Raw genomic sequence first — 14,737 nt, forward strand, 5'->3', positions numbered from 1 at the left:
TACCTCTGTAGTAAGCCAATGGATCACTTTTTACGACTGCCACCTACAGACTGTAATTTCAGTGGGGGAACCAATATCTTACTTCACCTTAGTGGTCGTCTTCTGATTTTCCCCAAGCGAGAGAACATAAAGCTGTTGACATTTACACAATATTGAGAAATATAACAAGGATAATTGTGAGGCCCCCTTTCTAGCTTCCCTTGAGTCCACTTTATGCCATAGCATTTTGCTGGATGATCCTGTTTCATGTGCATTGAGAGATTACATTTGCTCTGGTTCTTCCACGTAAGTGGACAGGAAAACTGACTAAAAATATTGCGTCCCTTTTTGCTACGGACTGTACAGTCAGTCACAATACTGACTGAGTGTTTTTCAACACTAGCAGACTACAGGAGTATGTGAGAGGATCTATTAAGTAAATGTACTGCCAGAAGAGTGGAATAGTCTGTCTATGCAGATCCAGTATTTGTATTGCGAATCATCCATAGAGTTACAGTTTCCTGAGTAAGTTTTCAGTTATTCCATATATAAAAACAAACAGAGTGCAAAATAGGAGTCACAATGGCTGTGAGGATATTGAGATGCTGCTAAATCTAAGAAAATCATTAGAGGTAATAATTTGAATCCAAAGGAAAGGAGGGGTTAATTGACTGGGGCACATCTGTTCTTAGCAGAGACAATTAACATAAACCTAATCACTTTTGCAAACATACACCTCTAATTTAAAAACATTCCCCCCACTGGGTCTTTGAATCAAAGCAAAATTAGCACAGGAATGCTGCACATAGAAGAAATGAGAGCAATTTGATCAGTAAAGACAATAAACGCCTCAGGTTATTTTACAGAACATTAAAAATACACATCTAAATCTGCTATCCAAGTGGACACTCTCATTCAAAGTCCAAAGTTCATTTACTTTTTAACAGAACCAGTTGTCAGAAGAGGAGGACTTCCCCTTTCTCCCTGACTGAACTCATCAGCTGGTGATTAAATTTAAGAACCTACCCTTCGATTATCACTGGACTCATCACACACATCCAACAAGTTGAGTGTGTGATCACTTCATGTATTGACAGTCAGTCCTATTTCACCAGTGCTGCCCAATTCATCCTGTTCTTGGAGCCGCACAGCAAGCTACATTTCATGACTCTGCCATCTCTAAAACACCTGATCTAGTTAATCAAGCACAAGATAATTACATGATGAGTGGAATGAACTGTGCTGGAGAAAGGGAGATGGCTCAAATGTACAGAGCAGTGGTCTCCCAGGAGCAGGGAAACCAAAACACCACAGTATACACTCAAGACAAACACTTCAACAGATATATCAGAGACCGAGAGCCTTGTGAGAGAAACGCAGTGGAAACCCACTGAAGAGGAAAGTACTAATTGCTTCTAATACTTGTAAGAGCTTTTCAACAGAGTGTCATATTTTAATATCTTGTAAACAAAATGCATCAAATTATTTCTTAAGATTTTAAACACTGTGGGCTGGAATTCAGAATGACAGTGAAAATGGTCAGATGCTGTTGCATGTATAAAATTATTACAGACATCAGTATGCACCAGTATAAACCATGAATGAAACTGAGTTGGCACCAGTATTGCTTCAAAGATTAAATCATGATCAGATATAAAGCAATTGATATATTCTAACAAATGAAATGTGGCTCTCTGATTGTACATTTATAAATACAGTCCTGAAATTTACCAGGAGCATTAATGATATTTCACATTAATATTTCAGTAGGCAAAGTTTAAAGCAAAATCAAAAATAAGAAAGTATGACCACATGTTTCCATTACTACTGCTTTAGGAAGTTAAGTGATAAAGAAAATTACTAACCCTATCTCTGAGGGCAAGCATGTGTGCGAATGTGTGCATGTGTGTGTGTGCGTGCGTGTGTACGTGTATGTGTCTGTGTGTGTATGTGTGTGCATGTGTGTGTGTCTGTATGTGTATGCGCATGCATGTGTGTATATGTGCGTGTGTGTGTGTGTGTGTGTGTGTGTGTGTGTGTGTGTGTGTGTGTGTGTGTGTGAAGCAAACAGAATAGAGGTTTTTACAACTGAGATATCTAAGAAAAAAATGATAGACGTTAATGATTCAGGTGTTGTTGGTACCAGTTGAATGTTGCTTTTGTGTTTTAGAAGTCCAGTCTAATTCACATCATCCTTTAACACAGTTAGTATTGTGACAGTATGTGCTGAGGAATGTGCTTCATGCACTGACTGTTATTATCACAGAGAGCTCACCCATACAGTGCTGCCATATTTGATTCAAGAATGCAGACTCCAAATCCATCTTCCTCAATGCGTACCATAGCAAATGATACATACAAACAATACAAGATGATACAAATGACATGTGTCTTTCTTATAGTATATCTCCAAACAAGCTCATCAAGATTAGTAATCCTCTCTGAGCCATGGTCAGTGTGGTAAAATCTTGATGCAGTAATACAAGTCTTAAAATTAATTTTCATTCAGATTTTCACATAGCCTACTTCCCTTGAAATTGTTTTGTGTTTAAACTAGTCACAATTAAAGATCATTGATGTAAAATATATTCCAGTATAACAATTGTTTATAAAGGATGACACGATCATCACATTTTACAAAACTATTTTAAGAAAAAAGATGTTTGGCCACAGAAAACTGACCCAATGCCAACACCAGTGAACAGAATTTTTTTAAAATTATCACAGGAACAGCTGTTGCGGTTATGTGTCTGTCAGTCATATTAATAACGCAGCAACGGTAATAAATATGCGACAGTTTACAGCCAAACAAAGATCTGAGCTGAGAACAGTCGTGTCAATTAAGTCTGGCGCATCTGTTCTTAGATAGACGTGTTGTGATCTTAATTTTATCCTCCAAAAGATATGTCGGATTCGAACATGCAGGCTTCAGGTTTTTTTTAACATAAAAAAGAGTACTAAACAAAAATGACCCCACTGTGCTCTGCGTAAAACCCCACGCTGTTATACGCATATATCACAACCACAGAGATAAGGTGCTGGACACTGATAAAACAGTGAGGAAAAAACAAATCTTTGAATCTCTTGACACTTTCACAAGCAAACTAGGCACATGCGTGATAAATTGTGCAAACAAAGAACATTACGTTTTTAAATAAAATTTGGTGCTGCCTCGACAGTATAACAAAAACGAGCCATATGCACTATGGCGGTGTAGTTATGGGCAGACGGCTTTAGGATTGTCGAATACGTAAATACATTTTTAAAGGCAAGGAGTAGCCTCCATGTCAGTATTTGAAATTAGAGTAATCACTTTAGGCTGTGTGTATAGGCGTGTTCATGTTGGTAAACAACTGGTTTAGAAGTTTTGCATTAGCAGATGATTGGACGGTGCAAGACAGTGGAGAGCAGCATGTGACAGTCTGCGTAATGAACCTAAGCAGTAACGGTGTCGGGTGGAAAGCAGTGTCAGAGTTTGACGCTATCTTCATATTTTAAACCTGAACACTTCCTATTTATTTTCGGCGGTCTATAACAAGCCAAGCAAGGTTTCCCCACAGAGGAGTTGCACGTTTACAGACAACACCCGATGAAGATTTGAACTCTTATAGGGATCAAGGGTCACAGTGAAAAAATGTAATCTGTATTCGTACACTTATGTGTGCTTCTGGTCTTTTTTGTTTAGTTCAGTACGTGGGTGTATTGTTTTTATTGACTAATGATGACTCCTCATGATGCAGACTTGAACTGGACGTACCATTGATCTGTTTTAGAGGAACCGACATGAGTCACCGGTAGTTCGCGGTACGACTGAAAGGCATTTGGAGATGTCAGAGGGGCTGTATTTTGGAGCCTCCTTACCTTCAAATCGACATGAATTGCTGCCCTGCTGACATAATTCTGGGGATTTTCGACCAGTGAGACCACTGAACACAAGATGTCATTTCAAAGAACTACATATTTGCCATCAGAAGAGGAACTTAAGAAGAGTGCTATATAGTTTATTTAATGTCCAGCAAAACCTCATGTTTGAGGGAATATTTGGAATCTGCAGTCGCACATTATCTCCGCAAGGATGCCAGACACTCTCCCACCTTCGCAGGCTCTTTATATCGGTATGGAGATGGTAATTGCCCTGTCCTCTGTCATCGGGAATGTGATGGTTGTCTGGGCTGTAAGAATGAATCGCTCTTTACGGGACACCACCTTCTACTTCATCGTCAGTTTGGCTCTGGCTGATATTGCAGTCGGGGCTCTGGTCATCCCTCTGGCCATTACAATTAGCATTGGACTAAAGACGCATTTTTACAGTTGCTTGCTTGTCGCCTGCACAGTACTCGTACTAACTCAAAGTTCAATCCTAGCGCTCCTTGCCATCGCTATTGACCGCTATCTAAGGGTCAAGATACCAATGAGGTAACGTGCAACCCGACATGCCTTTGTCATGATGAGGAACTGTGCTTTTCACACTATTGATATGATCTATATTTTGCTTGTATATTTGTAGTTGTATTTTGGTGCAGAGGTCAAAGATCCTTCATAGGGCAAGGTTATTTCCTCACAGCTTTGTTCGCCTGCTTTTGACGAAGCATTATGTCTTTGTCAAGATGAACGAGCAGTAGAACTCGTTACTGTGAACGTTTGACTTCTCGCGGATAATAATTTTGGTTATGATTTCTAGTAGGCTATAAATTGGGGAATACGCTACGGCAAAGAATGGTGCAAAAGAACAAAACTGCTTTTATTCTTACTGATTAAGGATAGATTGTCGATTGAGTAACCTCATTGATACAGCGATTCACGTGACTTAAGAATGAAAAAGGACTATTTGTGTTCATTTTAAGGAGTGTTAAAATGCTCTGTTTACCAGCAGCCATTCTCCTGAGCCTGTCCACTAAACATAATCATCTGCCTTGAGTGCAAAAAGTAGTTAAATATTTTACATCACCTTAATAATACGTAATACTTTTCCAGTACTTTCCTCTCTATTTCCTTAAACTGAAGGGGCAATTCATGTTTTTTTTTAGACTGTGCTATATTTATTCGATCAAATTGTCGTGGGACTAGATCAACCCCGCTCAGAGCACCTCGGCCAGCAGTTCATAGTCTCTCCCAAACGGCTTCGATGACGTTGTGAATCAAGGATAGTTGAAAGAAAGTGTTCGGCATAGGCAATGGACGGAATTCTGCAACTGTATTGTAGCTTCCAGTCAGACTAAATATACAATATCTTCTCTTTCTATGACCGCACTACCCACCCCCTTTGCACACAGGTGTCAAGGTTGTTTCTTTAAGTTCTCACTGATGGTTGAAAAATGCTTTATGCCAACTAGAAGTCTTGCCATGTTTACTCTTTGCAACACATTCCTCAGTATGAGGTACCAGCATATATTCAGTATCCTGTTATTATGTAGAATTAATTATGAACATGTAGGAAATCAAATTTAGTGTTGATTTTACTGGGCCCCAAGGCAAATGCAGAGAGAGCTTGTTACAGACTGCTAGTGCCAATTTGACGGCTCAGTGCATTTCATGCCTCAAAACTCTCATTTGTGTTGGCTGAAAAGACTAGAACAGTCTTTACAAGTTGGCTTGAAAATGAAGCTAAACATAATGCATTCTGACAACAGGTCTGTGCACAGTGTCAGTGCTATGAACTAATTGGGATTTTCACACAAATCATATTATTACTGACATTCATCTATAAGGGTAAAGTTTTAGATTATCAGTAATGACTTACACTGGCTGCAAATAAGAAAGTTTTGGCAATAATCAGACCACTACTCTTGTGAAAAATGGTTTTGAATGAAATATACAGTCTTTAAAAGGGACATACATACACATAAGTATATTTTGGTAATTATTTGTAAACTGTGAACCTAAGAATGTTGAGTTTTTAGTAGCACTCTCACGGGAAAACTATCTGTTTATTTTATTCAGTAAAGTGTATACAGTATAGATTTGAACCTTTGAGTGTCTAGACAGTTTTTATTCTTTGCTGTGAATGAACACAAGCAGAATTTCATTCATGTCACAATGCAAACAGTAAAACAAAAGACCCGATTACTCATCGCATGGTTTGGGTTTCAGGAGATCTTAATCGCTCATTTGTCGCCAACCATAACATTGCTGTTCATCAGACTTTAAAAAATGCCCTTGTCACTCTGTTTCCTTATACCTGATCCGTCTTCTTTTGCAGCTATAAGAGGGTGGTGACACCTCGACGTGCAGGGACATCAGTGCTAATATGCTGGATGGTGGCCATCATGGTGGGCCTGATACCCATGCTAGGTTGGAACAACCTAGAGAGACTGCAGGAAAGGAACGGCTCACTGGATGCCAATCTGCTGGTCACCTGCCAGTTTGAAAATGTCATTAGCATGGAGTACATGGTGTACTTCAACTTCTTCGGTTGGGTGCTGCCCCCACTGCTCCTTATGTTGGTCATTTATGCTGAGATCTTCTACATGATCCACAAACAGCTCAACAAGAAAGTTACAGCCAGTCACACAGACCCCAGCCGCTACTATGGCAAGGAGCTCAAACTGGCCAAGTCGCTTGCACTAGTCCTCTTTCTCTTTGCTATCAGCTGGCTACCCCTGCACATACTGAACTGCATTACACTCTTCTGTCCTAATTGTCAGAAGCCCATGTACCTCATCTATATAGCCATCCTGCTTACACATGGCAACTCTGCTGTCAACCCCATAGTATACGCTTTCCGCATCAAGAAATTTCGAACTGCTTTTGTGAAGATTTGGGAACAGTATGTGTGCTGCAGAGAGCTGCCTCAGTTGGCTGATCGTCCCAGCCGGCGAAGGGAAAGCCAAGAACAGAGGCTCAGACAGACTGATGTCCTTTAACCCCTTTGCTGGAGACAGGGTAGTTCCCCTGTATGGATGGGAGCAGAAGTTTCATTGTTTGAAAGGAATACTGTTGGTTATAACTGGCAGCAGTGGGCACGAGATAGTAAACCTCTTACACTCTTTTCCATGTTCCTATGGACAGCTGTGCCATTAAGAGAGACATTTAGTAGATAATGGAGGTTCTTCGACCCAAACACCAAACATTTATGCAGTAAATGTCAATGATGCATACAAAACAATCCACCATCTGGAACTAACCATTGAAAAAGGAAGCAATTGTCTTTCAAAGTGGAACAATACAATGCAACTGACACGTATTCCTGCCTCTTCAAGACATTCCCTCTTCTGCAATGTACCACATACATGAGAATCTCAAGCCTTATTGTGTAACCAATACTTGCTTTTTGGCTTCAGTGGTCACATGGTAACCTACACAAGATGTCAGAGTTTCACTGTGCTCTGGTGCTGAGTCATTAGCTTATTAATAGTATGTGTATGGTCTTATAACTTTGACAGATCTTGTTAAGATTCAGGATGACTCTTGTCAGGATGACTCTGAGTGAAGGAGAAGGACATTGAAATGCGCCCTGAACTGATGAGGAAGCATTTTCATACATACACATTCACCTCAAGTGATGAGTGAACCAATATACAGGGGCCTTTGAAGCCACTCCTCTCTAAGCTTAGGTCATCTCTAATTATGGCTAAGGTTGTAGTGCAACATTCTAAGCCTCAAAACAGCAATTTGGCCAGGTGTACGGTCCATTGAGGACTAAGTAAAGCTGCCCATGGATTGGATGTTTCATACAATCAGTTGGAATGTTACAATAATGTCACAGTGCCTAAGTATTTTTAACACTTTGTTCTAGATTTTTGTTACACATCCTCTTTGAGAGACACTAAAGACAGTGATAAATTATGATATTAAGATAAGTTAATGCCGCAAACACGCTCACGTCAGGTGGATCTTCATCAACTGCCTTGAAGTAGCAAAAATCAAATGAAGGATCTGAGATGCTCAGAGATAGTTTGGGGCTGAAACATTTCACTCGTTTGCTACAAATAAGCTCTTGCAGACCTGAATCAAACTTCCACATTATCATTGTGCCCCTGAATGTTCGACTTGGAAGTGGTAGTTTAGGGCAAGAGCAGATACTTGAAATAGCTGGGGCTTGAGAGGAGGATAGGGAAACACACTTATTTATATTCATGGTCCAATCTGTGAAACACTGAGGTTGAAATGTGCTGGCAATAGAATACGCCATGAGTGCTACAAAAGACACTATTTGAATTCCAGACCATTTAAATCCATGAGCCTCTGCTAAACCCTCAGAAACAGAGCACAGGCAGACTATTCTGTCCAACGATATGTTAATCTGTCTTTTTTAAAGCATCTAAATGGAGACATTACTTGACTGTCAGTTTTATATCTAGGAACTAGAAGTAAATTAAAAATCATTTTAATGTCAATTTGGCACTTTTTTCAAATAATTCTAAATCAGGCCATGTAGCTTGTTCGGTCATGATATTTCATGACAGTAGTGATCATTCATTTCCCTAAGTGCTATTAGTTTATCATCACCAAATTATAACCTGATATCCCATTCATCATAACTTTCTCCATCTTAATATTTATTGCTAAGTGCATTGCATATCAAATACTCTTTATTTGGATCTGGAAATTCTCTCAGGCATCTTAAAGTCCAACCTGAGCCAGTCAGCAAACATGCTGAGCATGTCAAAAAGTAATACATAGTATTTGCTTAAGGTTATTATGGTCCAATAAGTGGCAGCACTTGTTTCATTAGTGCTTGTGATAAGACAACCACGAGAGCCCAGTGCTAGAAAGAGAACAGTTAAAATTCGGTCCCTCCACCATGTGCTGAGCTAGGAATAGGTGACCCTCATTCACGTGACCCCTCGGTTGGTGATCCTCCAGCGAAGTTCTTGTGTTCTTAAAATAGCAGTGAATTGGCATGAAATAGTGGGGATCAAAAGTTACATGACTTCTCATGTCTGCTTAGCTTCAACGGTATATTTATATCGGTCAGCTGACCTGTTCCTGAGGGTTGAGCCAGCTGCCTTAAACATATGACAAGGCTTTCTGCATAACATGCAAGGATAGAGCGTTTACACCATGTGAAACCTATTCATATTAAGTGCAGATTTGTGCCCTGACAATATGTCCACTTATCAGTTTAGTCAATGTTATCTTCTTACCTCAGCCTTGTTTTCAAGATTTACTAAGCATGTACAAAAACCCCTACTTTTTTGTATGTTTAAAAATATAAACAAAACACAATTACAAATATTTACAACATTACAACAGTCAGTACAGTGATGCTGAATATTACTTTAATTTTGAACAGAAAAACAAACTGGAGGCAATGTCAAGGACACTTGGTTCGATTGTCTCACTGAACAACGTTAGTGAAAGAATATGTGCTCAGTCCCATTATTTTGAAAGGACTAACTTTCCTTGTACTCATTACCTCCCTTGTACAACTCTTTTGAGCTGACGTACATCAGATATTGCAGCATTGGAATGATGTACATCCAGCTCCTGTTTAGATCAGTGCTCATTCAGGAGAGAAGATCAAGCAAGGGTACTGTTCAGGATTTTTAAAATGGAATTCTGGTCTGTGTTTCATTCACACAAATATACTTTAAGAAGGATGGTTCTGCCCTCTGCTGGAGGTAGTGAGAAAATTTAAGGATGCAAACACCACCAGTATGTTGACTATGTGAATAAACATGGAACATCTCAATGCCTACATACAGTTTTTTTGTTGTTGTTGTTGTTGTTTTGTTTTGTTTTTCTGTTGTCAACTATAATGTATCTAGAGGGCTACTTCAGAGCTATGCAGCTAAATCATCACGTGCTAACATGTGGCAATGGATAAAGAGGCATTTTTTCATCACGGCAATCACTTCAGAACACAACTATACATTAACTTGATCCAATCTAGACTGTGATAGAACTATAGTGCATTGATAACATTCAAAAACTCCTACAAGACAAAGACAACTTATCTCTAAGAGGCAGAATGTTTAAAGAACCATCCTTGTAAGAGCTCAACAACAGTTTTACAATTAGTCTTCCAAATAAGCTTTCTTATACCAAGAAATGTGATCACCTTCACAATGATTCCTTACAGGATTCACCGACATTATTAAACATATGACCTTGAAATACTCAACAGCCCACCCTACCCCCAACCCCTACAAAAAAAAATAAAAATTTCATTGATATTTTTAAAATAATTTAAATAATTCAAATAATTGTGAGTACAACAGCAAACAAAGGCATGTGTGTCACAACTTGTGACTAGTGCGTCCAGTTCCACCCCAAAACCATGTGAAAATATATTTAGTTGCATTGTCATTCTTCTTGCGTGGCTGTACACCCAATTATCAGTGGTTTTAAAAAGCACCACATCCACTTCAATAAATCATGTGATGTCTGGCTAAGTGAGGTTTAAAACAAAACAAAACAATAGCAACAACACATGACACACTGAAGAAAAAGAAAACTCATGACATCCCCACAAAACATTTCATGTGTGTCCTGTGTGTTTAAAACAGTCAGTGAGGTGAGGTAAACTTGTGATTGTATCTATCTGCCTACTTTTTGTGCATAAAAATAGTGACGAAATTGTCAATGACCACGACTGGGGTCCTACAGTGGGACTGTTGTTCAAAACATTATCACAAGAAAGACTACACTGCCCTCTGGACGTAAGGGTTTGAATTACACATAACAACTTGGAGGAAAAACTGAACACCCTGCCTATGTCACTTACCTGATTATGTAGAGAGAAAGTATCAGAAATGACCCTTAGAAATTAATGCGGTGTTGGACACAATCTTATGAAATGGACTTTGAAAAGACAAGACTTATGACAAGAGATTATGACAAGGCTGTGTTCAGCAAATAGTCCTGAGAGGATTTGTGAAAGTGGGAGGTGTCTTCAAATCTTCATTCCTTCAAATAACTTCCTTCTTTCAAACTGTTCCTAGGAGCAGGAAGCGTTATCCTGAAAAGAAAAAAAAAAGTTCTCTTGATTGTTCTGCTGAATTTACATCCCGTGTAAAGGGCAAAAATGGTCCACATCGATTTTGCTTTCGTACTTGAGTGACATTTCCATAGATTTAAAACACAGACATTTGAAGTATAAAGGCCTAGCCTGATTTAAAATTCAGGCTAGCACTTCCTCACTCAACAAACTACAGGCATTTCTTTTTCGTAAAATAAACAAATCAAATTTTAATTTGCAAAAATCACAGGTTTGATCACCTTGCAAATGAGAAGTGATTTACAATGTAATGAATGAGTAGGCAAAAAATATTCTGTCTGATAATGCCTGCTAAGGCTTACAGGTCAAAAAGGGCAGTTCTGAAGTGTGTTTACACCTCAGAATGAATTACAGCACCAATGGAACAATACAAATACATCTTACCATGGAAAATGTGAAATGGAATATTTTTGATGGGACACACTGTACAATAGATGCATTTTAGTTTCATTTTCATTTCACCAAAAGATTTTGAGTGATTAAATGACTCATGAATAAAGTGACAAAACCAGGAACTCTGCAGTTTCTGGGAATTACTCCTGATCTGATTGGAGGCAATTAAAATCATGAGGCCAACAGGACAATAAAGTCCTGTTGCAAATTATGTTCAGAAGTTTAGCCATATATCTCAATGGTAATGTATCATATTCTTGGCTTAAGTCTATCAAGAAAGCATATTAGTTAAACATTAAAGAGATAAAATAATCTGTGCTTGTAGCACTACCTATTAGATCATTAAAAAAAAAGAATGATTTAAGGGGCCAGATGCCACAGATTGCACATCATAACTGTCAAAGCTGTACTCACCCAGCCACCCTGCTGTGAGACCCAGCCAGCCAGTTGGTTGGTTATGAAAGACTGCATAGCATCCTTTACTGGTGTGATCATGTCAGGGCAGTTCCTCTTCACATAGACACCAATTGCAACGGACGCTTTGAGGAGATATTTTTCTGGAACCACTTCTGAGCGTTCCATTACCCATGTCTTACTCAAGGCGTCCACACTTTTACTGAACTCCACAATCACCTGGCATGGCAAACAGTAACAAATATAAAGCTCTGGTGCCAAAGAGAGGATCTGTTTATACCCACATTAACATGGTTATGTTCTCTCATCCGAATTAGTTTATGCCGCTTTAGGACTTTATTAGAGAGCAACTCCGTGGAGTTCGCCTCTAATGTTCCAATACAAAGAATTTTACTTATTTACACATCAGAAGTACAAATCAGAACTCAGTCCTGGTCTCAAAACTGAGACGGTAAACTAAACGAAACTGACAGAAATGCTTTTTACCGCTCTAAACCGCAATATACATTCTACATATTTCAAAAAGGAAGAAGTATTTCTCCTCAGGCGCTGCTGTCAACATACATTGCAGACAGCTAAGAACGAAAGAAGTCCGTTTACACATACAGTAATTCAACCAGGTTTAAGATTTACTTTACCTGATCTGCTGCTGCTTTCTGTAAATTTTTGACAAGAGGCCGGATCACAGTTTCATCGTAGTCGTCTCCAATGTCCCTCAGTTTAACAGCTATTCTCGTAATTTCATCATCATGTGTAGAACAATCTGAAAAGTTTATAAAACAAACTCGATCACAAACAGTAAGAGCTAGAATAAACCAAAAAATCTTGAAGACAAAGATTAGTTTGAATTATAGTGTATTTCCTACACTTTCGAGCTGGCTTACGTAATATATGGGCTTCATAAAAACAGCTGTTTTCATTCAAGACACGCACCGGATATCAATAATCACTTAAACAAAACAACTATTTCACTAAGCATGCACAATATTTTAGATAAACTACACTAACACTGTTGTTTACTACATTCAAAGTCGCTCTACACTAAAACTACTATTAAGTGATATTCTAATTTACCTTTAATCAAGAGACTTACCATCTACAGCACCATCAGTCTCAACGTCATCAAGTTCAAAAAAGCACTCTATAATCTTAGATGTTTGATCACGAAATTCTGCTGGAGCCATAATTTCGCCTACTAACTCTTCTCAGGTGTTTGTTCAGAATGCTGTTTGTTCACAATTCTCAGAAATGAGTATAGGAAGCGTAAAGGGCACGCCTTAGACTGTGTCTTCTTTGAACTAGGAACTTCGTAATGTCAGATCAACACCTAAGGTTTCTTCGATTTCCAAATACTGGTCCCAGGAATTTTCATTAACTCAACGATTACGATGTATGTTGTATTACAGAATTTGCAATATATGATGGATGCGAGGACCGTTTCAATCACTTACGTATCAGTGATTCCGCCCCTCAAGCATCACATCAGTTCATAACGATATTCATGAAAAATATTTTTTATATAATATCGGTTGTTTTAATCCCTTACTGTCTTATACATTATTGACATTTTTACTCAGTATACTCGCTGCCTACTCAGACTCGCTTCAAGAACCCCTGCACTTATTTATTGGCGCCGTTCGTGAGTGGCATCAATAGAAATTTTCTGGAGGCATTCAGAAGACGTAACGTCCGACTGCACATTGCATGCCTCCCACTGTGTCTCATATTTGGTAGCGCCATCTTCTGAGAGGGAGCATGAAACCCAACAAAAATACATTCAAATGTGGCTGTTTGTTTAGCAGGTGTATATCTTATAAAGCATGTATCTGCGATTATACCCCGAGATCCGCTCTGCTTTCACTGCACAGTATAAGAATAACTATATGATTACAAGAATTACAGGAAATTCATCCGGTCATTTATACATGAATTCTGTCTTTCTCTGGCTTTTCCAGGAAAGGGCGCTATTTCATCAGTGATGGGCTCTACTATCTTGCGCTTCCAGAGAACACCACACCCCTATTTTAGATAAAGAAGGAGAATCCGAAAAGTGCTTCGGTCTTTCATAGTTTTCTGAAGGAAGCATGTATGTTGGCAGTTTTGCAAAATAGTATTCTGTTGCTAGAATGGTTTGTAATATTAAGTGAAATCGTGTTCATGACCAACTTTTATACAATAACTGAAAAGAATGCGCAGCTGTGTTGGTTATGGGTTGACAGACGTCTTCCAAGGTAACGGTTAAATGTGTGTCCACATATCCTATCTCTAAGCACAACAGAACAATGATTGTAATGGTCTTCAGGGAGACACACACACTAACACACACATGCACACACACACACACACACACACACACACACATGCATGCATGCACAAACACCTTGTAAGCTAGATTCTAGGGATCCTCCACTGACTTCCATAATAACAAAAGTAAAGAATAACAACCTAATCCTAAACAAAAACACTTTCATGCTTTTAGTTATAACTATAACAACAATATCTTTCATTTGAAAAAAAACCCTATGCAATGCTGTTTGTTTGTGAGGACTATGAATTTGACCCTAGTTCCCAAGGCATCCACAGCAGAATAGCATACTCTCTGTCAAATGTCCTCCTAAGTTAGCAAAAAAGAAAGGACATCTCTCTCTCTCTCTCTCTCTCTCTCTCTCACACACACACACACACACACACAAAGAGTTTGAGAAGATCAAACAGCATGAGAACAAGAGTGATGTAGCTGATTCAAAGGTTGCTCTGCTGGCTAAGTGTAAGAGCTCTATTATAGAGTTGTACAGTCCACATTGGAAACTCGATGGAATCTATCTATCACATGGGAAGATTACTTTTCTCTTGGACTGTATGCCATTGTCCAACACTGTGGGGGGAAAAATAGTGCCCCTGTCAGATGATAGCTTTTACTGATGCTCCCAGTGCGTGGAGAGGGGTGCTGTGGTTTAACCACAGGACCGCTGACCATGTGATTTGTTGCCCTATGCATTTGCCCAGTTG

At 39.0% G+C, this 14,737-nt stretch overlaps 1 protein-coding gene across 1 annotated transcript; it reads left to right on the top strand.

Moving 5' to 3' along the window:
- The first annotated feature begins 4,054 nt into the window (after nt 1–4,054).
- LOC115814789 (adenosine receptor A1-like) lies at nt 4,055–6,842 on the top strand. Its single transcript, XM_030777745.1, has 2 exons — nt 4,055–4,395; nt 6,179–6,842. Exons 1-2 carry the CDS (start codon nt 4,055–4,057, stop codon nt 6,840–6,842), a joined length of 1,005 nt encoding a protein of 334 aa, XP_030633605.1.
- The last annotated feature ends 7,895 nt before the right edge of the window (nt 6,843–14,737 follow it).

Source organism: Chanos chanos, chromosome 6 (genome assembly GCF_902362185.1).
Source record: "Chanos chanos chromosome 6, fChaCha1.1, whole genome shotgun sequence".
In the NCBI taxonomy this organism is placed as follows: domain Eukaryota; kingdom Metazoa; phylum Chordata; class Actinopteri; order Gonorynchiformes; family Chanidae; genus Chanos; species Chanos chanos.